The 23,916-nt window shown below is 45.5% G+C and overlaps 1 protein-coding gene across 1 annotated transcript in view; it reads left to right on the top strand.

Annotated features, from left to right (window-relative positions):
- Positions 1–23,916, top strand: part of LOC138581134 (arf-GAP with SH3 domain, ANK repeat and PH domain-containing protein 1-like) — a 1,625,721-nt gene that overhangs the window by 526,579 nt on the left and 1,075,226 nt on the right. Inside the window, exons 5-6 of the mRNA XM_069652230.1 lie at positions 17,457–17,506; positions 17,619–17,748. Coding sequence (XP_069508331.1) covers positions 17,457–17,506; positions 17,619–17,748 — 180 coding nt within the window. The remainder of the gene's footprint in view (positions 1–17,456; positions 17,507–17,618; positions 17,749–23,916) is intronic.

Below are 23,916 nucleotides of genomic sequence, written 5' to 3'. Positions count from 1 at the left end.
TTCTACTCCGCATTCGGAAGAGGTAGAGGACGACCGGCTCAAAGGGGACAAAGAAGAACTACCCGAGGTGGACGGGGTAGATATTCAAAAGCCGCAGCAACAGCAGGTGCCTCTTTACCATCGGCATCTGCATCAGCCGCCCCAAAACCACTCTGAGGACTTCCCTCACAGGACACCGGTAGGAGGCAGGTTAACTCAACATCTGGCGGAATGGCAGGCTATCACGTCAGATGCTTGGGCATTGGAAACAGTTGCCCAAGGTTACTGCCTTCCTCTCCTACGCATACCTCAGTCATCCACCGGGGATCAGCTCTCAGAAAGCTCCAGATCCGCTCCTCTTGCAGGAAATTTTAGACCTGCTAGAGAAAGGTGCCATAGAACCGGTACCTGTAGCGGAGAGGAACAAGGGCTGGTACTCCCCTTACTTTCTCATTCCAAAGAAAGACGGAGGACTGAGACCCATCTTGGACTTGCGAGAATTGAACAAATTCCTCAGGAAAGACAAATTCAAGATGGTAACTCTTTTTCAGATCCTTCATGCCCTTCAGTTCCAGGACTGGTTGGTATCTCTGGACCTCCAGGACGCTTATTTCCATGTGCCTATCCATCTCAAACACAGGAAATACCTGAGGTTCGCAATTGGCAACTCTCATTATCAATTTCGGGTACTGCCATTTGGGCTGACCTCCGCCCCGAGGGTCTTCAAGTTAATGTCGGTAGTGGCGGCAAGTCTAAGGAGGGAAGGGATTCACGTCTACCCCTACCTGGACGATTGGTTGATCAGGGCTGTATCTTCGGAACAAGCTCAGATCCAGCTAAATCACGTTTGCCACTCCCTTCACAGACTGGGCTTCTCCCTCAATTTAAAGAAGTCACAAATGATACCATCACAGAGACTCCAGTTCATCGGAGCGATCCTGGACACTTCCCTGGGAAAAGCCTCGCCACCAGAGGTGAGGGCTCAAGATATTGTACAGATGGTTACCAAGTTCCAAAATGCCCAACGTCTCCCAGCCTTTGACTTTTTGAAGTTGCTAGGCCTCATGGCATCCTGCATTTTCCTAGTGCCAGAGGCTCGCCTGAGAATGAGATCTCTCCAGTGGGCACTGAGGACTCAGTGGTCACAATTCTCAGGAAGAATGACAGATCTTCTTCAGGTTCCCGACAGGGTGGCTCGAGACCTTCAGTGGTGAGCTTGTCAGGAGAACATTCTGAAAGGAGAGCAGTTTTGGCAACCTTGGCCGGAGATAACAGTAGTCACGGATGCCTCACTCACAGGGTGGGGAGCCCACGCCAACGACTTGACCATCAGCGGTCGTTGGTCTCCATCGGAGTCCAGACTACACATCAACCTGTTAGAGCTGAGGGGCATCAGACTTGCGCTGAAGGCTTTTCTGCCATCTGTACAAGGAAAGAATGTCCTGGTGATGACGGACAACACAGTGGCCATGCATTACCTCAACAAAAAAGGAGGCGTAGGATCACTACCTCTGTGCAGAGAGGCGATGCAGCTCTGGTTTTGGGCAATCCAAGAAGGAATCTCTCTATCGGCAGTTCACCTAGCCGGAGAGAAGAACTTGACAGCGGATGCTCTGAGCAGGCAGAGCACAGTCTCCCACGAGTGGGAACTAGCTCAGGAAGTCCTTCAAGAGATCTTCGCCCTTTGGGGAACCCCTCAGGTGGATCTGTCCGCCACCAGTGTCAACAGGAAGTGCGACCTGTTCTGCTCAAGGGAATTTCCCCCGAGAGGAGCTCTGGGAGACGCGTTCATAGTGGACTGGGAGTTTCCACTTCTGTACACGTTCCCACCGATCCCTGTCATTCCTCAAATGATCAGGAGGTTGAGAAGATTCCGGAAAACCATGATCCTAATTGCCCCGGATTGGGCCAGGAGAACGTGGTACCCGGACCTTCTAGACTTGTCCATCTGCCCTCCAATTCGACTTCCACTCAGAGAGAACCTACTCTCACAGAAGGGAGGTCAGGTTCTCCATCCAGACATCAAAACCCTCAACCTTCACGCTTGGCTTCTGAAAGGCTGAGGTACAAGGATTGGGACCTCCCTGATGATGTTATGGAGGTGTTGCTTTCGGCAAGGAGGCCAGCAACAAACTCTTTATACCGCTGCCGTTGGAACAGATTTTGCAGCTGGTGTAGAGAAAAGAATATCAACCCTTTTTCATGTGGTACACCAATGGTTTTGTCCTTCCTACTCTATTTGGCGAATTCAGGCCTTCAAGTTGGCACCATTAAGAGCTATCTCGCAGCGCTATCCATATTTAAGCGCACTGCGGAAGAACCATCCTATTTCAAGTCACCCTTGGTAATGCAGTTTCTAAAGGGGTTAACCAACGTTTATCCCCCAAGACCATTCCAGGTTCCCCTATGGGATTTAAACTTAGTCTTAACTTTCCTGATGGGCACACCTTTCGAACCACTCCATTCTTGTTCGTTAAGATTTCTTACCCTTAAAACTGTTTTATTAATAGCACTTACATCTGCTAGAAGGGTGAGCGAGTTACAAGCTCTTTCTTGTAAACCCCCTCATACAATCTTTCACAAAGACAAAGTTGTCCTGCAAGTGAAGCCTAATTTCCTCCCAAAGGTGGTTTCTGAATTCCATATCACTCAGAAGATTACCCTGCCATCTTTCTATCCTCCTCCTCATCCGGGGAAAGAGGAAGAGAGGTTGCACAGGCTGGACCCTAGAAGGGCTTTAAGTTTTTACATCAGTAGACTGGCCAGGATAAAACAAGCAGACCAGCTGTTTGTAGGCTACACAGGTCACAAGCTGGGGTTACCGATAACTAAGCAGACCATTTCCAGATGGATCATTCTAGCCATTTTGGAATGTTATAAACTGGCAGGAAAAGAGCCCCCTCAAAACCTTAGGGCTCATTCGACCAGAGGTATTGCAGCTTCATCGGCCCTCAAAAGAGGAGTGCCGGTTAAAGACATTTGTGCGGCTGCCACATGGTCGTCCGTCCATACCTTTACACGATTTTACAACTTGGATTCCTCCTCCAGTCAAGAGAGTAGGTTTGGAAGGGCAGTATTGCACTCTATTCATCAATAGAAGGCAGCATGAAGTCAGTACTCCCACCTCCAATAATAGAATACTGCTATGGGAGCCTATCTAAGATAAGGAATACGTCGGAGGACACAATCCCTTTGAAGAACAAGTTACTTCTTACCTTGTAACGTTCTTTCGATGGGATGTTCCTCCGACGTATTCCTTATCGACCCTCCCATCCATCCCCGCAGTTCTACTTCCCTTGTTGTTACAGCTTACGCTCCTTCAGGGTGATTAGTCTAGTCCAGACAGAAATACTGTGGGCTACAAAACGGAATGAGCAACGGACACTGCGCGCGGCCTTTATAGGCAGGATGACGTCGACGTCGATACGGCGGCTGTCGAGGGACATCGACTCGGCGGACGTCGACGAGCAGCGCCCTCTAGAGAAAAATTTGCCGCGGCCAGCAGAGCTGGAAGGAGATATCTAAGATAAGGAATACGTCGGAGGAACATCCCATCGAAAGAACGTTACAAGGTAAGAAGTAACTTGTTCATCTGTGTCTAAACAAATAAGAGATCGGAATTCTGATGTTATGTATATTGTTTGTTTGTAGATTGAGGTTTGATGACATCCTCCACCTTTTGACATTTCGGAGTGGTTGCAACAGAACCATCCGTCTCCTGAAGAAGGTCGCTTATATTTGCCGGCTTTAATTAGGGGCCTATTGTGACGACGAAACATATGTTGAGTTACAGCAAATAAGCAATATGCTATTTGTTTTTGTATTAACACTTACTGTAATCACCAAGAGGTGTTGAAATGTATGTTAATATATTGGTTCTAGGTGGTTTTAGTACCATAAGTGTGGAATATTGACATGTATAGTGAGATTGTGAATGAATGATGGAATGAATGTTGGTGTTTAAATGTGGATGTTGAGAACAATAAATATTTGTGTAAATTGCTTATTCATAAATATATATTTTTTTGACAAGACTTGGTATTGTTTAAATGTGTACAGATGTTCTGATCTCATTTCGCCCAGGTTCATTTTTGTTGTTCCATTATATTTAGCCTGTAGAACCTGTGGCAGTAAGGCAATCCCTATTTCGAAACTCTGCAAAAACAGAAGGTCAGGCACTGGTTAGAATTTTAGCAGTCACAAAAATAACAGTTTAACGTGAGATGGTAAATGGAATTTAACTATACCTTTACCATTTTATGTAACATGGGCCGGGGGGATAGCTCTGGAGCAACGTGCTAGCCTTGGAAGCAAGGCAACACGGAGCAACAAAGGTTCGATCCCTGGGTCCGCCTTAGAAATCTCTGGGTATTAAGCGTGTCATAAATAACCAATTACAATTACCAAGGGATACAAGACACCCCACAAGAAGAGATGAGTAGAACCACTTAGCGTACAAGAGGCCCAAGCAAGATTTCAAGGTAGGCTTGAGTCCGTATTCGGACAGAAGGACAGTAAGAAGAATTCGAAGGCTGGACAAACCTATGTTTCACAGATGGACCCTACAGAACGCGGCCTAAAGAAACCTGAAGGCACAAGGACTGGAAGCTCCAAAATTCACTTGGGAACCTAGTTAACACTCTAGAGAAGAACCGTAGTCAAAGGCTCTTGTCCAGAACCAGTCTTGGAAAACTCCACAGGTAGAGAGAACCTAAAAACACCTAACCCAAATATAGTTGCATTTTGGACAACTATCAACAGACTATAAATGGTATGAGTTCAACAGTCCATAAACGAAACGCAAAATTCAAAGAACAGGGATACCCAGTCCTTAAAGAGTAATGAAAGTCAGTACCATTTAGCAGCAGGAAAGGTGGGGGACTTGCACGACAGAGAAATGGAAAGCGCACAATGGAAAGGAGATGTGCGGGAGTGGGGCCATGAAAACAAAGAAGTTGAAGAAAGAATCTGGATAACATGTTTAAAAAGATTCAGAGTCTCTTTAGAGGAGCGCCAATTGGGACCTCAACACTTCCTGATATTGTGTGCCCAACTTGGGTACATGTGCAATGACTGTGGCTTTAGAAAGTTGGTCCTGGGTTGCAAAGCCTGCTGTGCCAGGTGGCCTCTGTATAAGCGCCACTCCCCGGCCTCTAAGTATCACTCCACATGGAGAGGCAATGTAGGCGAAACGTCTGACTGTGTTAATCAGTCAATCAACGCATTCATAAAGCGTTCTTTCACTGAAGGCATTCTGGCGGCTGTCTAGATGCATGGAAAGAGAGAACAAACAGTTTAGGCAAATAGGTTGTTAAGCTACGTTTGAACAGACCAAGGTATTGCAGGCCGTGGATCCCTACTGGCAATGCATTCCAAAGCTTAGGGCCTGAAATGGAAATGACCTGCTGCCTACTCTCTCCCGACGATAGGCGGGTATCTTAAGAAGTAGCACACCTGTGGAGCAGAGTGCACAGCCTGGAAAGTATAATTGAATTTTGTCCTGCAGGGATAAACAACCCTTCTCATTCAAAGCCTGATGAATAATACACAGAGCTTTGAAGTGAATTCGAGGTGGCACAGACAGCCAATGAAGCTCCTGCCATGCGATGGAAACATGGTGCCCAAAAGGAATACCCTGAAAACAGATATCAAAAACCATACAGTCCTCTAACTGGTATTTGCCAATAAAGAGACAATACAGAGTGGATTGTGGTATGCCAAATGCAAGGTAATCCAGCTTTAATGGCAATTTAAAAAGCAAATATCAACAGCCAAGCTCTCACTCAAGACTGTCGCCACATTTCAACAGGAAATAACAGTCTATATAGTCGTTTTGATGTCAGTTATGAAAATCTATCGCTCCTGGTCATCGGTTCCCTCTACTAAGTTACATATATAATTCTATGTGTCCAACAATGATGATTGAACAATAGTTTATCTAAGATCACACCCATAAAACATCCCATGAAATGTGCTACATCCTCATGCTTGAATATTATTGGTAAGCTCTAAATTACGTCTGCAGTGAAAAGGACATGTGCTTATCGGTCAACATGCGGTCACACCCTCGTGAATTGGCTGCATGATGACATGTTTTATGTAGATGGGAGGAGAGGACAAGTGTATTGCCTTTGTTCTTAATTTAATAAAACAGCCCACATTATCTCCGCCATGATGTCTGAGTTTCAAGGACCAATTTCCAGTAATTCCGGTCCTCCTTATCCTTGCAGCAGTAACCGCCATTCTGTCCTTGACACATTTATGAAAACACAGTAATTGATTGTCATTTTAGCCACATCTGCATTTCTCCGTCACACCTAGCCAATCGCGGAGACATCAATCTTTCTGCTCCTCAGGAAATTTCCTGGGATGTTCAGTCCATCCCATGCACTTCAAATAGTCTGCCGTGTTGTCGCAACTTGATTTACCTTGACAGTTGAAGGTTCACAATTGTATCTTGTTCCGCTATGTAATCCTCCCCTACGGAGCCCTGGGCTCTGACATTCCTTTGAGGCAGCTACCATCCACCCACCAGAGCATTCTCCTGAATTGAATGTATTTGTTCCTAATAGCGTGCTTAGCTGGGTCCTGTCTTAAAGCTGCAGTGTTTAATTCTCAGCTGTGTTGGTGCAATTTAAAATGGTAACTTCTTGTCACGTTATTTTCCTCTGCAGGACACATTTATTTTACTATGTACCAGTTTCCTGGTGCATGCCTGTCACATTATCTCCCTTCCTATGGGTAACCGCAACCTTTATCAGCCTACAATTGTTCTGCCCTACTTGTGTAGCGAGTCCCTATCTTGTGTACATGCCTTCCACTCACCTAATCAATTCTATTTTAAAACACACTAATTGTGCAAGCTAATGCCTTATCTGTTCCCTAACTGTGTGGCGCAAATCTAACTATTCTTTGTGTCAGCTGCATTTCCAGGACAAATTAAAGTGCAGTTTCAAATGTGTACGTTCTTATCTTATAATTTTGTTTCTTCTGAGGAAGGCAGGGGGCAGAGCTTGAACATGCTCTCTAGTCAATAATTGCTCCACTACAACCCTCTACCAGGTACACAGCTGCATTTGCAGAACCAGCAAATGGTGCAGTAAATACACAGGTTGCAAGAGAAGAGTCATGTTACAGTAGTCCAGGCTACCATTCAGACAAGCTGTCACAACTTGGGTTCCTCTGGGATAAAAGGGAGGATTTTCCTAAATTGCTTTGATTTAAGAAAGCACAATCAACACACTGTGTTAATCTGAGTGTCCATCGTCATTGAGGCTGAGATTTTCACGCCAAGGTTCTTAACCACCTTAACTGGGATGGGAAGGAGCCAAATTCTGATGGCAAAAAGTCAGAGTAACAGCTCTCTGATGCAGCCATAGGGTCAATTATTAGGACCTCTGTCTTCTCGCCATTAAGCTTTAGCCAGTTGGCTCCCATCCAGATCACAATGGCTGCCAGGCAGGATCTCAGCTCGCAGCAGTCCCAGCTTCATCCAAGTCCAGTATGAACAAAATCTGGGTATCATCCACCTTGGAGAATACATTAAACCGAAACAAAAGTTTAATGAGTGCTGCCAATGGCTGGATGTATATGTGGAACCCCACATATCACTGTTTTGGGTGACAGCCTAAAGGAAACGATTTAAACCAGTTGTGAACTTTACGTCAGAAATGCACGGAACCATTCCAGGACCTGGCCACCAGTATTCTATAACATTAATAAGAGAAAGGCATGATAGATGGTGTCAAAGGCTTCAGACAGGTCCAATGAAATAAGACCAGCCATACAGCCCTGATCTTTGATCGTCGTTAAATCGTCGAGCACTGCCATTCTCAGTCCCCATTTGACAGGGGTATAAAATATTATGATTCTCCAGAAAAGATCTCAATTGAGGGGTAATGACAGCTTCCAGAACTTTCATGAAGGAAGGCAGCAAAGAAATTGGCCCGTAGTTAGAAAACATCACTGCATCTAGAAATGGCTTTTTCAACAGTAGGATCACCCATGCTTTTTTAGAATTTCTGGAATCTGGCCAAAGGCCAGCAAGGAGTAATTGCCTCCACTATCATATCACTCCAACTTGTAATACTAGATTTCAACAAATATAGGGGAATGTCTTTTTTTTAGAATTGCCAGAATCTGGCCGAAGGCCAGCAAAGAGTAATTGCCTCCACTATCATATCATTCAAACTTGTAATGCTAAATTTGAACAAATATGGGGGAATGTCATCAAGTGGGGATGCAGATTTAAGTGGGGCAATGGTCTCAGAATAGTTGGTAGGCTGGAAAGAAGCAACAAAGCATATTTCAAGGCACCATCTGAGGCATTAGCACTACTAGCCCTAATTTTTGGAATTTTCTCTATGAAAAAATGGGACACATTGTCACACAGCATCTGGTCTAACCAGATACATTTCTCTGTAGCGCTGAGTCCTAACGTCCTTGAATTGAACTTGTGCACAGTGAGACAAGCAACAGTCCTTTCCAGACTGGACTAATGAAATACACTTCTGACAGGTCTGAAGAGTATTTGCCTAATATTGATGGAGTCCATCCAGCATACTGAGGTCTGTCTGATATCAGGCACCCGCATTTTGATCACATCACTCCTGTTCTCTTTGCACTACAATCTCTTAATTGAAGCATGAGTCTTCAAAACAGCATGCATTAATGTACCAACGCTCTGCACCTACAATTGTGGGATTGTTTGGGACAGCCTGTGTTGAGTGCCTACTCCTTGGTGACTAAGGTCTATGAGGGTTTACGAGAGTGTCAACCCACTCCCCGACCTGACCCTGCCATAACATACTCCATTGATAAATTCACTGTCCATCAACACCTTCTTCATCAACAAAATCAGCAAGATTCGTCAGCACACAGACACCAGCTCTGCATCCGCAGACCTACCTCACGTTCTTCCTCACGAAATCTCCACACCCTGGACAACATTTAAGGCACTGTCAACCGAGGACCTGGTAGAAACCCTGACCACCCTCAAAGCCACATCGTATACAGATGACATCCTCCCAGCATCCATCCTCAAGACCCTCTCTGCAGAAGCTCTCCTTCCCTACCTGGAGATAATCAACAGCTCCCTAACACAAGGCACCTTCCCATCGACCCCTAAAACAGGACAAATCCTCCCTCTGCTAAAGAAACTCACTCTGCTACCCCACAACTTGGGTAACGATCACCTCATCACCCATCTTCCCTTTCTATGCAAGATCATCGAAAAAGCAGTAACCACACAACTGCAGCAACAAATCAACACCAACAATCTCCTCCAAACCCATCAATCCGGGTTCAGACCCAGATGCAAAACAGAGACAGCAACCAGGTGGTCAGTGACGCCCTCAACATCCTTGTTGACGGCCACCCTTGACTCCAGGTTCTGCTGGAACTCTTGGTTGCTTTTGACACAGTATACCACCAGGTGCTTACTGACATCCTACATTGGCACATGGGGATCAGCAACCTTGTCCTAGGCTGGTTCAAGTCCTACCTCGCTAACTGCCAGCAGTTTGTTCAGATGGATTCCTCTAAATCACCAATGCTACCCATCACCTATGGAGTCCCATGGGGTTCCATCCTCTCCCCAGCGATCTTCACTCTATACATGGAATCGCTGGAAGCCCTCCTAACCACACACAACATTCCCTTCAAGCAATATTCCGACAACACACAGATATACCTCAAGATTGACTCCATCAAGGGCATTGATAGACTCAGAATCTGCCTCTTGCTGATCTAGTCTTAGATCTTCAGTGCATACTTAAAGCTCAACCCCTCCAAGACGGAATTCCTACTGCTCGCCAAAAACCCTGAACACCCAGACATACAGACTTGGCTATCATCCATGAAATCTGAGGGCTTCACACACAAGCTCACCTGCTGCGCCAAGTCCATTGGGTTCCGCATTGACGAACATCTCTCCTTCAAGACACACATTGCTAAGAGAACTCAGATAGCTTGGTATCAGGTCTCCCTCCTGCGGAAAGCCGAGCCCTTCCTCCCTCCGGACAGCTTTAGATACACCATTCAAGCACTGGTTCTATCCAACCTTGATGGGAGCAATGCACTCCAAGGTCTCCCGTTGTCCTCCCTTGTGCCCCAGAGAGGTATTTTACATGTGGCTGCACGCCTCATCAAGGGTCTACACAGATACGACCACATTACCCTGGCCCTCATAGACCTTAATTGGCTCCCACTGCATGTATGAATCACCTTCAAGTCTTGCTGAATCATCTATAAGGCAGTCGCCCTCAAGTCACCTAGCTACCTCGTTGAGAAACTCAGCATCTCTGGCATACAGTGCACCACCAGAAGCCAGAACATCTGCAGACTAGAAATCCACTGCTGCAAAAAGGAAAGGACCAAAAAGCAAGCCGTCTCTGCCTACGCCCCAAGACTATGTAACCTCTCCCCCCACCCTCCCAAGGCACCACCTCCACGCTTCTACAATTCAGAAAAGAACTCAAGAACCATCTCTTGAACTAGTCTCTCCTCATCAACAACTAGGCCATCACGTCGCCCCTCCCCCCACCTGACTTGCTAGACGCAGCCCACCCCTCTCCTTCCCACCACCCGGTACAGCTGTGCCCCTCTGTAGCCTATCCTCCACTGTCTATCTGTTCTGTTACTTTTGAAAAGTCCACTGTTATGCATCTATTTGATGTATACCTCTGTAAAGTGCTCCGTAACTTCTCAAAGCTAGGTCTGTGCTTAATAAATACCATAGTAATAATAATAACTAGTAAGGGTCCCAGTAACACTGTGCCACACTTGTACAGAAAATTAAATGCCAATTTGCATTTTATTGTAGAAAGGTAAGCAGCCTGACACGTGTTTCGAGCTGTCCTAGCTCCTCTTCTGAGGCTTGTATGTAGGAAGACGTAAATCCAAAGCAAATTAAAGGCAAAATGCCTGTTCTGCAGACAAATTACTCTTCTGCTTCGCAGTTGCGGAGAAATCTATGAGCAGTTCAAAGCACAAAGTGAATTTTTCAGTGCTAGGACAGCTCGAAAGACGTGTCAGACTGCTTACCTTTCTACGATAAAATGCAAATTGGCATTTAATTTTCTGTACAAGTGTGGTGCTGTGTTACTGGGACTCTTACTAGTTATTTTCCATTAGCCGTGGAAGTATATTGCCAGTTTATCCGTACTTCTCAGTGACCTGCAGCCCCTAGCTTGTAAACAAATTACAATTGTGCAAGCGCAAAGACTTTTTCTGACGCTAGTTCTCTTCTCATTGTAATAATAATAGTTGGATCATATCCAGTTTTTGAGGTTCCTCCGATGATTGAGTAGTGTTTTGGTCAAAGGACTTTGTGGACCAGACACCCAACCTTGTGGCTTCAATTATGCAGGCACTTGGACTTATGCACTCAAATTACTGTAGCCCACGCCACAATTAATAGTCTAGACTAGCTTCAGGTTAGTCATCACCCACTGCTTAATGAAGCCCATGAATTGCAAGCTGCTGCAGCCCAAACAATACCTATACTGCCGGTTCAAGCGGCTTCTACTGCTTCCTCTGGAGCTGATGTTCCAGCTATGCCACTGCCTTTGGCTCCACCTGAATGATTCTGTGGAGATCCTGGAGCCTATTGTGCATTTCTCAATCAATGCAAATTACATTTTATAAGTAGGCCCACTTCGTTTTGCAACTCTGCCTCAAAGGCAATATTCTTGATGTCGTATTTTGGCAGCATGGTGGCTGCATGAGCCAATCCATTATTAAAAAAACAATGACCACCATGATGTTGAGGCATTGAACACTGCTCTTTCCAGAATGTTGGACACTCAGTAATATCCCCCAACCTCAGATCTCGATCTTCTGGAATTACATCAACAAAGTAGAGATATTCTACACTATATAATTAATCTTTTGTAACGCGCTTAACACAAGAGACTAGTCTCGAAGCGTGGGACCGGGATTTCAACCTGTGTTGCTGTCCATTGTCTTGCTTCCAAGACAAACGTGTTGCCCCTGAGCTATCCTCCCTCCCTATATAGCCATACTTGTATCAATTGGAGGCTGCTTCAATCCTACTGAACTGAAGCCACAAAGACAGTGGTGTGAGAGATTATTTGAAATATGATCTATGATATGGCATTTATAACTCGCTTATACACAAGTGTTTCGAGGCACGACGAGGCAAGGGAGGGGAACAGTGGGAGGACGGACAATGATCCTACTAGGCCAGGTGTTATTCAGATCGCCCTGTCAGTGGTTCCATCTATTCCTACGGACTTACCCCACCTTCCTTGAGTTACTACTGCATGTCGACCAATGGCTAACAGAAAGATATAGGGATATCAGCGTCCCGAGTTCTGATGACTCCCTTCCGCTATTGAAAGCATGATTGCAGCACATTCATGGGTAGCTCCAGACCTCAAGCACCCTCAACTGAATCCATGCAGATTGGGGGAGTTTATGGCCCTTAACCATCAGGGAGAGGGTGAAGTGACGCACTTCTTATGTATATACTGGGGAAAGTCAGAGCATATTATTAGGTATTCCCCTCAGACTAGTTGGAAACACCCTAGCCTGTCCCTAGTTGGGACAAAGGTGACTCATACTAATGTCACCCCCCTGAAACTAGCTCTATCCTGCAGTCTCCACACACTTTGCATTTTAGGGGCAATATGCCTCCTCCTTCTCCTAGTATTCGATGCTTCCCATGCCCTACATTCCTTGCTCCCCTTTGAACAGCAGTGGTGCTATGGTTTAGCTGTTGGCCATATCCACTCTGTGTGCTCAATACTCCTTTCCCTCACCAGGCCACTACCATGGGTCCAGCATTAACTACCAGCTATGGCGGCTTTTGGAGGCCCATTTGTTGCTCCCATCTTCTCTGGGCCTTGACCTTTGGGAGTTCGAAGCTGCTGCTATGCACATACTGGTTGGTTTTGCCTCAGAAATGGCTTCCAGCTGTTCCCATTTCTCGGCAAGCTGTTGGTGCCACAGAAGAGCAAATGCCTCCTCTGACCCCTGTGTTGTCCCCCTACTGTGTTCATGCTAAGCTCCTTACATCCCGATGCTAACCCACATGGTCCACCTTCTTTTCCCTCCCGTTGGTATCTCTTAGAGATATGTGATGACATGCATGTGCCATGACGTTCCTCCTTCCTTCACATACCTCGGAATGAAAGCACTTCCAATGTATGCTCCCATGACCCATCATCTTCCCTGAGTGAATGGTGCTCATCTTTTCCTTTTCCCTGCTCCTCAGTGCATCCTTTCTCCCTACCCCTCCTACACCTGTGATATGCATACTGCACTCCAGCTGATTATCCAGCTTGGTTTGCCACCTGTAGATGTTCATGAATATATTGTCCTGTTAATCGGCCAGTAGGACATTCTGTAGAATGCAGTGACGCTGTGTGGGCCTCTTTCAAGCTATATAAAACTCTAAAATATGAATAAATCCTCATTAGACGGTTGCAGAAAGGACCTTTCAGGATCTAGTTGTTTGAGTCTGTTACCTATGATGGCCTTAATCCCCTGATTGGAAGCTTCCAATGCCCCTGTTTCGACTAGGATAGTGCCCTTCTTAACTGAATCTTCTGAATCCCCCTAACCCCTGTCTCTTTGCAGCTGTCATATCAAGGGATCCTCCCAGGCATAAAAGGAAAGGGGGGCTGACAGCCTAGTACCCAGTACAGGTTACTCATCTCAGTGACTTACTTAGACCTGCACCCATTGCCTGCCATTCATTAAATAGCAGCTCTCGGGGTCGTGTGCTTGCCATCCGTTAGAGGGCGAGGTCAGAAACTGAATACAGGAAGCTGAGAGGCACAAAAAGGTGGCAGGGACATGATGTCTGAAGTGGCCTGTCTGTGCTCGTCTTCCTGATTGTTTTCAGTGTTCTGTGAACCACTCTAGGATCTTTTGCTTAATGAGGATTGTCATCCATGCAGGTACGTGGGGTAGGGGAATGGAGGCTGATGTGTGTTGTGACATGAAACAGGACTGGGCTACCTTAAGGGGAAATCCAACTTAAGGAAAGAAAAGGAAGTCAAGGACACAAGGGGGGGAGGAAGAGGACAGTCTACTAGAGCAGGGGGGGGAAGTATGGAGAGGGAAATAAAGACAGTTGTACTTGCAGCTGGCTCCATCTGTATTATTTGGGTCCATCACCCACGGGCATTTGGAACAGTGTAACCTGTGGCCATAACTGGCGACGAGTGGTATGTCCCACGTGTGCTCAGCATTGGGGAAGCAAACGAAATAACAGCCCTGTGGTGGGGCGCAAAAAACGGCAATCTGCTTGCTCAGACAAGCAGGGCAGCCACACACAGGAGGCCGCAACAAAAGACACAGGCTCGCGGATGGGAGCCAGGCAGCATGGGAAATAAGGGGTGCGACCGCTTGCCCAAGACTGCAGTAAAGAAAGTGGTGTACAACATGGAATGGAGCGCAGGGGCGAGTGATAGACCCAGAAGGAGGCCGGGAGGAAAACACTAGTGGCCATGACCACAGGGCATGCGAATGCCCAAAATTCAATAAGGAGAGGGCCTGGGGCAATTAGGACACGAAAGTAGGGTGAAAAAGAGAACTCAGGGGAGGAGTCACAAACAGAGCAAGCACACATAAGTATATCGAGGAAAATAAGAGGGAAACCCAGAAAGGAGGGCCACAAGAAAGGTCTGAACACCCACAAAAGAAGGAAGCCCAGAAAGGAGGGCCACAGGAAAAAACAAGACCCACAAAGAAGGTCAGAAGATTCATAGGGTGAGACACAGTAAGGACCAAAAGGCCACTGAGGGAGCAGAGGCTGCACGGATCTGACAATTGACATAACTGGGAGTGCGACCGAAGAGGAAAGGCTGCCCTCCAGAACAAGCATGCATACATACATTGCGTATCGAGACTGCAGACATTCAGCATCTTGGGAAGCACCTACATGACCAGGGCGCTCCAGCAGAAGAAAACACACTTTCAAGACCGGTGCCATCAACAAGAAGCCAGCCCGACTAGGTTAAACTATCATCTGACAGTCGATATTTCCATACAGGATTAACATGCATCCATGCACTGGCCATAGAAACCAGACACCCAGGAACTGTACACAGAAAGTCAGGGAGTGTGTACTGTGCGCAGCACGACAAACCAGACGGGTAATGAGCACAATTCGGCACAACAGTGCACTGTACATCGGGTAAAGCACTTGGGAGCACCAACAGATGGAAAGCACAGCCCCAACAAACATTCACACAATTTGCATTGTGCTCTGTACCAGCAGGCAGCTAGACAGGTTGTACAACAACACGGGACACCCAGCATCCTGAACAGAACAGAGAGGCATCAGAGAAGAACCAACTGGCAACACATCACAGAGCGCCCCAGCAGATGGACGGGTAGGTTGTGCAACCCATCATGCAGCCAAACCGCTAGTGCTGCAACGACAGAAAGTAAGACACCGTGGGGCTCACCGTCACACAGCTATGCATTCTACACAGCACTAACACACAGCCAATACATTAAGCCCTGGCAACTAAGCTTCCTGCAAAGCACCAGCGGGGAACGAGGCAAGTTAGGGGAAAAAACAGATCCCCTCACTAGCCGACAAATGAGCAATTTGTTGCACTAATAGGCGCCATCATGAGAGTAAAAGGCTGCACGTCTCCGACAGTACGTTCAAACAGGCAGCAAATGACTGCATACAACGCAAAACAAGCAACATAGTGCCCTGCATACATCCCCAACTACGAACCAACAGCCTCCCACTGCACCTTCCAGCGTCCAATCAACAGGATACCAAGTCTACTGTGCGGCAGCGTCGAACAGCTTGGTGTGCAACACTCGCGGGATCACAGGATTATTGGGAAGTAATCCCATCAGTAGCAGGCAAACGAGCATCCTGCACAGAAAGAACCACGTGAGCAAAGAACCTGCAGGACATCGACTGACAAGGAACGAATTTACGAGACTGAAGAGAATAAAGGAGGGGGGGGGACACAGGAGGTACAAAGAGGCGGCTTGGGGTGTTGCGGAAAGAGGTGACAGAAGGGTGTATGCACCCAGCAGATGCAAACATGGAACCTGCCCCAACTGACGCAAAAGAATCGAATAGTGCAATGACGGCACCAAGGGACACAAAAATGCATCACCATTCACCACTAAGTGGTTACCGACCATATCCGCCCTTCAACACCCAGGGAGGGGCCCCAAGTAGGAAAAAACACGACACGTCCACTCTCCGGCAGGCCCCCAGCTTTTCAAGCAAAGGCAGGATTGGGAAAGAGGGAGGGAAAGGGGGATCGGGGGTGGACTGGAATTGCAGCATACCTCTCAATATTTTGTGTAAGGTGAGATTCTATTGAGGTGTATGGATGGCTTAGGGGTTCGGTGGGTGAGTTAACTGGTTTCAGGGCGGATGACGCCCTCCAAAATCGTGCAAGTTATATGATTCTAGGGAAGGGAAATACCTCCGGGTGGCATCCTTCTCCCATCTACTGAACAATTAGCGAGTACAGGTTTATGGGTGCGGTAAAATGTTCCCATAAACAAAGTTTGCAGGGGAGAGGCGCCCATTCTTTCTGTTTCTCCTACTTTTTAAAGTGGCGATGGTAGATGGCAAACAGTCTCCACAACTATCCAGAGCTCTCGGCAGCATAAAGGCCCAGGAGCTATGCTCAGCCAGGCGCTGCGGGCTGTTCGTATGCGGTGGCCAAGTTAATGGCGTGCACTAGCGGCCTTCAAGGTGTGACGCATTGCTTTTTTTTCTTATCTAGATGCCATCTAAAGGGTGAATGGTAAATGCACATGAAACGCTTCATTGTAATCTGTGTGCTCTATTGTGTGGTTTACCAAAATAAATATGAACATGTATTTTCATAATAACATGGTTTGGGAACGATTTTCGCACTGCGCGTAATAAAAGTGGTTATCAGAGCAAGGGCATGTTTCATGTCCGCCCAATGACGCCAGAGCATCGCATAACTAAGTTAAACAACGGCACGATGGTTAACAATCGCCATGCCATGCTGCAGTAGGGGGTAACACTGGTAAATACGCGTGTTGCCAATCACCCAGGTTAATGCTGTGTCCATGAGGGACCGCAATACGACATGGTTGACGCTGTATATGAAACATACAAGAAACACTAAAATGTACATATTCAAATGTACATGGTACGGAAGGGGGGGTCGCTTTGCTAGACCTAATGCTGGACTCTGCTTTAGATAAATGAATAGTGCTAAACCTGTTTCTTTATTGTGCTCTTGTAGGCTGCGCTAATCAATTGCCTTTAGTGTAGACTTTGGCAATTATCTGTTCAACATTGGTATGGATTTTTTTTAATTGCTAAATTGCAGCATTTAAATGTATTGCTTAGGGACGAGGCTCTGTCCCTTTATTCTTGTTGAGAATTTAGAGCTCGTACGTTGTTGCAACTTCTAAAAATCCGGGGGAAATAATAAATTACAACTTCAAATGCTGAATTGATTTTTTTATTTTTTTATTTTTAGGATTTAAGAAAACCTTTTGAAAAATCCTGGAAAGACTACGAAAGCAAATTGTAAGTTACTTTTATTTGTAAATTAAAGTCAAATATTCATAATTTTTTCCAGGAAGTTTAGTTGGATTTTCCGGTAAAGATTTTGAAATGGGATTCTTTTTTTTTTTCACAGCACAAAGATCGAGAAGGAGAAGCGGGAGCTTGCCAAGCAGTATGGGATGGTGCGGACGGAAGTGATAGGGGGTGAGATTGCGGAGGAAATGCAGAAGGAGCGCCGGATGTTTCAGCTGCAGATGTGTGAAGTAAGAGCGGACCATGTTGGTTTCATGAATTCTGCTTGGGCTGTCTTTTGCATGCAAAACCTCATTGTGCCAACATAACTTTTACAGTGCGCATGGCTATAAAAGTATTGATAATCGGGATCCTAATTCTACCAAACTACAAAATAGTGCAGGACAATTGGAGCCACCAACGAGGGAGAAAACAAACTTGTGTACTCATCACAGGCAACTTTCTCTCAATCTTTCTTCTACAATTGAAACCAAATTGCTCAAGCAAAACATTCTCAAATGCCTCTAGTTAGGCCAGTTACTCTACTGAAGTGTCCTACACAGTCCTACCCAACAGCTCCTTCTTTAAATTCTGTTTTTCATAACCCAACACCCCACCATCTACTACAGACCCACCATTTTTAGCGATCTGAACATCTGGATTGACATGTCCACACCTTCCCTCGTCCTATCATAACTTGAGGACATGGGATTTGTTTCATACACCCGCCTCCTCCTTGTGCTGTAGTCTGATGGCTGTTCGTTAAAACCAACAGAATTTAGCCGCCTGCTGCAGTATCCACTATGTGCTCATCGCAACGGCTTCATGAACTTTGACATTAGCTTCTCTCTGCCGCACCCAAATGAACAAACCCACATATAATGAATCATCTCTAAAAAGTGAACACTTTGTGCACCCACTCCGCGAAAGCATTTGCATGCCAGGCCGCCAACAAGAGAAAGTGGTACAAACCCTACACATTGAAGGACAAGCAATGAGCTCTAAAGCGTGTCCAGGAATACGAAGCCAAAATCAAAAACCAAATCAAAAGAATCCATTACTTCTGGAATGTGCAAAACTGCCACTATAGTCTGGGAAGTAATACATCCCACTGCTTTAGGCCCCGCGCGCACCATTTTGCAGGGGCAAGGCAGCATGGACAACTTGTGAAATAAATACCCTCTCGCCATGAGAGAGAGGAGAACCCATTCCAGCTGCTCAGCCATCGGGCAGGCTTAATCTCCTTTGACGTTTTGCAGGGTCCGCCTTCTCCCAGGAGCAGCTTAGAGGGCATGTTTTGACACGCAAGGCTACTTCCTCCTATATCCTTGCTCTGCCACTATATTTAAAGCAAGACTTGATGCCCAAGTTGTCATATTCTAGTCCTCATAAGCGAGTTATGAGGCATTCTCTTGTAACCTACTTGTGAAAATCTATCTCTACACCTCTGCTAAAGAACCTCTTGCTTGATCTATAATTTACCAACTGCTGTCTCCATTAACCCTTTGACTGGGACTGGGAGCCCAGAATGCCACAGTAAAAAAAGAAAATATGTATGTCATCATCCCCAAGACTTGTGGGGCACACACGACTCATCCTGGCTCCTGAATTCAGTATTGTATATATGTATGTATGTATGTATATATCGGTAGGTTACTCTAAGAATTTAAACAGCCCATTTATGGGGACAGTCTAGTACTCAAATTGGTGCTCTGCTGAATCCAACACCCAACTAAAAATCTCTAGTCAGAACTGAAGCATATTGCAACGTCATTCATGGAAAATGATCCAGATCACGGAAAAGAGGACATTGCTGCCTTTGCAATCGGAGGCATCACTATTTATGAATGAGTATGTAGCTACTTGATCTGCATGTCCAAAATTGTGACATTAAATGGTTCACATTCTTCCTTCGCAATATGCGCTGCTAGGAAGTCTGAATTGGATCCTGTACATCAATATCAACCATTTTTGCCTGAGGAGTCCCACAGTGCTTGGCTCCCGCCTCATCCCTCTGTAGCATTCAATGCTAAACCAAAGGCACTTTTAGCAGCAGGTCGAACATTGGGTCCCACATATAATGACACCCATACCTGCTTCACTCTGAAGGGAGATCCCAAGTTCTCCTCATCCTACCTTTCATGCTTTGATAGTACATTTAAAATAAATATAATGTGGGTTGGCATCCCTCCCAGGGTCCACTAAAAATAGTTTAGCCTCTAGTCTATGCTCCTCACCCAACACATTCCTGTGATCATAAACTCTTCTCTACGTGTTAACGTCAGTCAGGTTGTGTTCTCCTGCCACCAGGCTACAAATCAGTAAAAAAAAACAGAAAGAAAAATGTCAAACTCAAAACATCACAGTACATCCTACATCTCAACTTCATAGATGTACCGCCTAATTCAGATATGTGGCCCCTGCCTACTTGATTACTGCAAATCGCTCTAGTCCAGCTGTTCAAAAAATCACTCCCAAATGTACAGTCTGGTAAAACCTTTAAGCAAGACTCCTCCATAGACTATTCTGATTTAACCACATCATCTGAATCTGAAACCCTATTTTGGGTCCCAATTGAATAGATGCTCTCCCTTAAATCTCCCTGTCCCACCTTCAAGGCCTTTCACACTACTTCTGTTCCCTACCTTCAGCACCTTCTCAATAGAGATTGTCCTGTTGCCTCTGACTATTCCACTCAGTTCTTCATCTTGGAGTCTCGGACAAACTACAAAGGTGGATGTATGCTTAACGGTTTAAAGTGATTTTTTCGAATGCCATATTTTCGAAATGCCATTTTGTTGGCACAAAATTGCAGAAAAAAAATGTTGAATGTTTTTTTTATTTTATTTTTGAAATGGGGGTTCCCACCTAAGCCCCCGTTTTTATTTTTTAACACTTTTTTTACTTACGAAACCAAAAAAAACATATAAAATAAAAAATAATACATTCGAAAGAAAGAAAAATTGGCAAAATGTTTTTCACAAAATGGTGTTTCGAAAATAAGTTTTCGAAAATATGACCGGATACCATGCTTAACACATAGAGCAGCTTAATTTACCGAACCACATTATTCTTGATAATTTCAAACCAGTAAAATCTCAAACATTATCAGGGTCGCATTACTGCAAATACTTTTTCCACGGTCATGGTTTTCTCTGGCATTTATGCACACAGGCTTGTCCTGACTCACCTTTCAGTCTGACTTCTCCTCCTGGTTGATGCACATTGCTCCCTTTTAAAGAGACACAGGTGGTTGCTCCATGTCCTCTTTTATTTTCAAGTTTATTTTCTTTTTTGTGAAATCAACAATTGCGTGAGACAACCATCGCCCCTTCCTCTTCCCTTATCCATAAACCCTCCTTTTACAGACCACCCCCTCAGTTCAGTGTTGAACTCTGTCATGTAACAATAGCAATGGCATGTATACCTGAGAAAATGCAAACAGGCAGATGCTCCAGTACCCTAACGGAGCACATATCACACAAAATAATGTTATGATATCTATAGTGCATTTGTGCAGTAGCTTCCAGCTTGTGCTGATGCAGCTGCCTGGCACCCGACAATTAAAGAAGCCCTTGGGCTAGCAAAAAAATCCAAAGGTGCCCTAACAAGGTAACTCCAGAGTGTTCATCTGCAAAATCTCATTTTCATCAGAAGCAGCGAGTAGACAACGAGGGTTTCTCTAAGACCCAAGAAGGACCATTTTTGCAAAAAGGGGGATTCCATATCACAAGGCAATAGCTCAAATGATCTTAATCTTTATATACAGCTGAAACGGGGCACAGAAATAGTATAGCATCTTGGCCCTGTAGGTGTGGACTCTACTCTGCTGGTTGCTGAGCCGGATTCTGTAATGTAAAATGCTCTCCTGCACATGCAGAGTAACATGTAAGCAAATAGCTTCCAATTTAGAGTCATCTATACAGTCCTTCCCATTATCGTCCCAAGTGATCAGCGCCCCACCGCACATCGTCAATGCATGTATTCGTCTCAGATTTGTGCTGCAGCTGCAGGCACACATGTCCACCTTTGTGAGAAAAGTCCTTGCTTCTGATTGATTTAGCAAGATCCTCCCACTTTCCCAGATTTAGCAAGCTGGTAGGACTCTATCACAACTTTATTCTTTATCTGCCTCCATAAGTACACTTGATGAGAACATACACTGATAGCGGGTAACTGTCTGTGGGTATTTGAAGGGTAATGCCGCACACCCTTGTCTTGTGCAAACAAAAGCTCCCTCAGCTTCCTTTCCAATGATACCTTGTGCAAAAGGTCACATAAACCTCCCAACCACTTTGGGCATTCATCATGGTTTTGCTGAGGGAAGATTTTCACACGTTTCGCGTGATTTAAAGCCCTCTCCAGGGTTCCACGAATGTTCTGTCAGAGCCCGGTTCCTTCTAATGTATTAAACATGAGAGCATTGGAATATTGGAAGTTCAATTACAGACGTTACATTGGTAGAAGGCAATCACATCTGGCATAGGTTTTCTCTCCCAGCATCCTAATGTTTCTCCTGTCTCTCCTTTTTTAAAACATAACATTCTACCCATAATGAGTGGAATGATGTAATATCATAATTGCCCTTCTGCCTCACGGTACTTTTGCTGTTAATGCATTCTCCATGTTACATGCTACCATTTGTGGGAAGGACATTTTTATATCTGGGTGTGTATTCATAAAGCATCTCAAATACTATTCTAAAGTTGATAGTTCTCTCTCTTTGCCCTTTCAGTTGTGGCTGAAAAGATGATGAATATCCACGCATTCAAGAATTCAGATCACTCGCAATAATGAAGGGGGTTCTATGTAGACAATACATAAGTCAGCTGTAGCTCTTATAATGGAATAAATGTAAACATCTTTAGAAAAGAGGTCTACCAACACCTAAACCATTCCTTCCTGCTGTGAAAAACCAGAAGGTGTTTCACAACCCAGTCCCCGGGATCCCGTACTCAAGTTTCCAGGGAAGGGCCATCGCTTTTTGGATCCTGCCCCTGGGGGGCGGGCAAGCGATGAAGGATCCACCTGGGTATGGTGTCCTCGGGGAGTTGGGGGATAGACACACGATGACGAGACATGGTATCCCTCCTTTCGCAACTCTTATCTAACTTCTGTCCCTACCTTCTTTCTCAGACACTACATCTCACATGATCCTTATCCCTTCTATGCTAGCAGACACATCGAGTAGAGGACGGTAAGGCTAGAAAGAGCAACTCTAGCACTTAACAATGGCCCTGTCACACTAATGAGGCCAGGCAGGGTTAGGCAGTCTTAATCACATACACCTGCCATACATTAACCATCACACTGATGATAAAAGGAGGAGCGCACACACGCACACTTTGAGCATGGCGAGGTACGAGAAGTAGCACCTCAGCCAGGGCTGTGAGGAACCAGACTATGGAGAACGTAAGGCCAAAGGGCTCTTCGACTGCAAGCGAGAGTAAGAGGAAGCCAGGTGAGATATCCGTATTTCCAAAGGGCCTGAGAGGTTCGCCGTAAGAAGCCAAAGAGCTGCAGGGAATATTTATTTGATGTGCTTGAAAGTTACTAGCTTCCCTCCCGTGACAACAGGAGTGTTGGAGAGGAACTGAAGAGCCGATGGTGGAGGTCCAACCTTGAAAAGACAAGACAGAAAACACGCTAAAGCCGAACACAGCCGGTTGGTTCTTGAATGTAGCGAGAGCCCTGTTGGTGAAAGGTGTGTGTGATAACTGTAACAAAGGTTACGCATCTGAAATAAAAGCAAGAAGAGAAAGAGATGATTGTTCTGAAGCGATACATCTTAGCAGAGTGTTCCTGCGAAACAAAACGCAATGCAGAAAGTCTCTGTGAATCATCAAAAGTATCTCCCGGTGAAGAGAAGTGTTTATGAACTTTAATGTGAACGCGATGAAAGTAAATCAAAGTGGGAGGTTGAAAGAAAGTGAACCCTGATCCCAAAAACCGTGTTAAGTGTTTCTGAACTTTAATTTGCTTGTGAGAAAAGCCAAGCGGAAGGTTGCTAGAAAGTGAAACTACAATACCGAAAGGCATTTCACAAGACCGGCTCGAGCCCGGCAGAGGTAAACCTACAGTGGAACTGGGTTGGTCAAAGTGGACAAGCAGAGGTCTAGCAAAATCCTCTGCAGTTCCGAAAGTCTTCAACTGATGTGTTAAACTGAACAGGCTCAAGCCCAACTGATGGCGATTAGACTCGAGTCTGAGGGGAAGTCTGATGGTGTGTTTTGTATAAAAATGTGGGCAAAGGAACCCCAAGAGACAGTACAGGTTCGAGCCCGGCAGAGGGAAGCCTGTAATTGAAATGTGTATCTGAGACAACAGGTTCAAGCCCAGCAGAGAGAAGCCTGTAATTGAACTGTATACCTGATTTGTGTAAAAACTTGGTGAAGGGACCCTCAAGAAAGAGGAGGCTC

The sequence above is a fragment of the Ambystoma mexicanum genome, chromosome 3p, assembly GCF_040938575.1.
Source record: "Ambystoma mexicanum isolate Mex_15411 chromosome 3p, UKY_AmexF1_1, whole genome shotgun sequence".
NCBI lineage: Eukaryota > Metazoa > Chordata > Amphibia > Caudata > Ambystomatidae > Ambystoma > Ambystoma mexicanum.
This window is presented reverse-complemented; position numbering and strand designations above follow the sequence as displayed.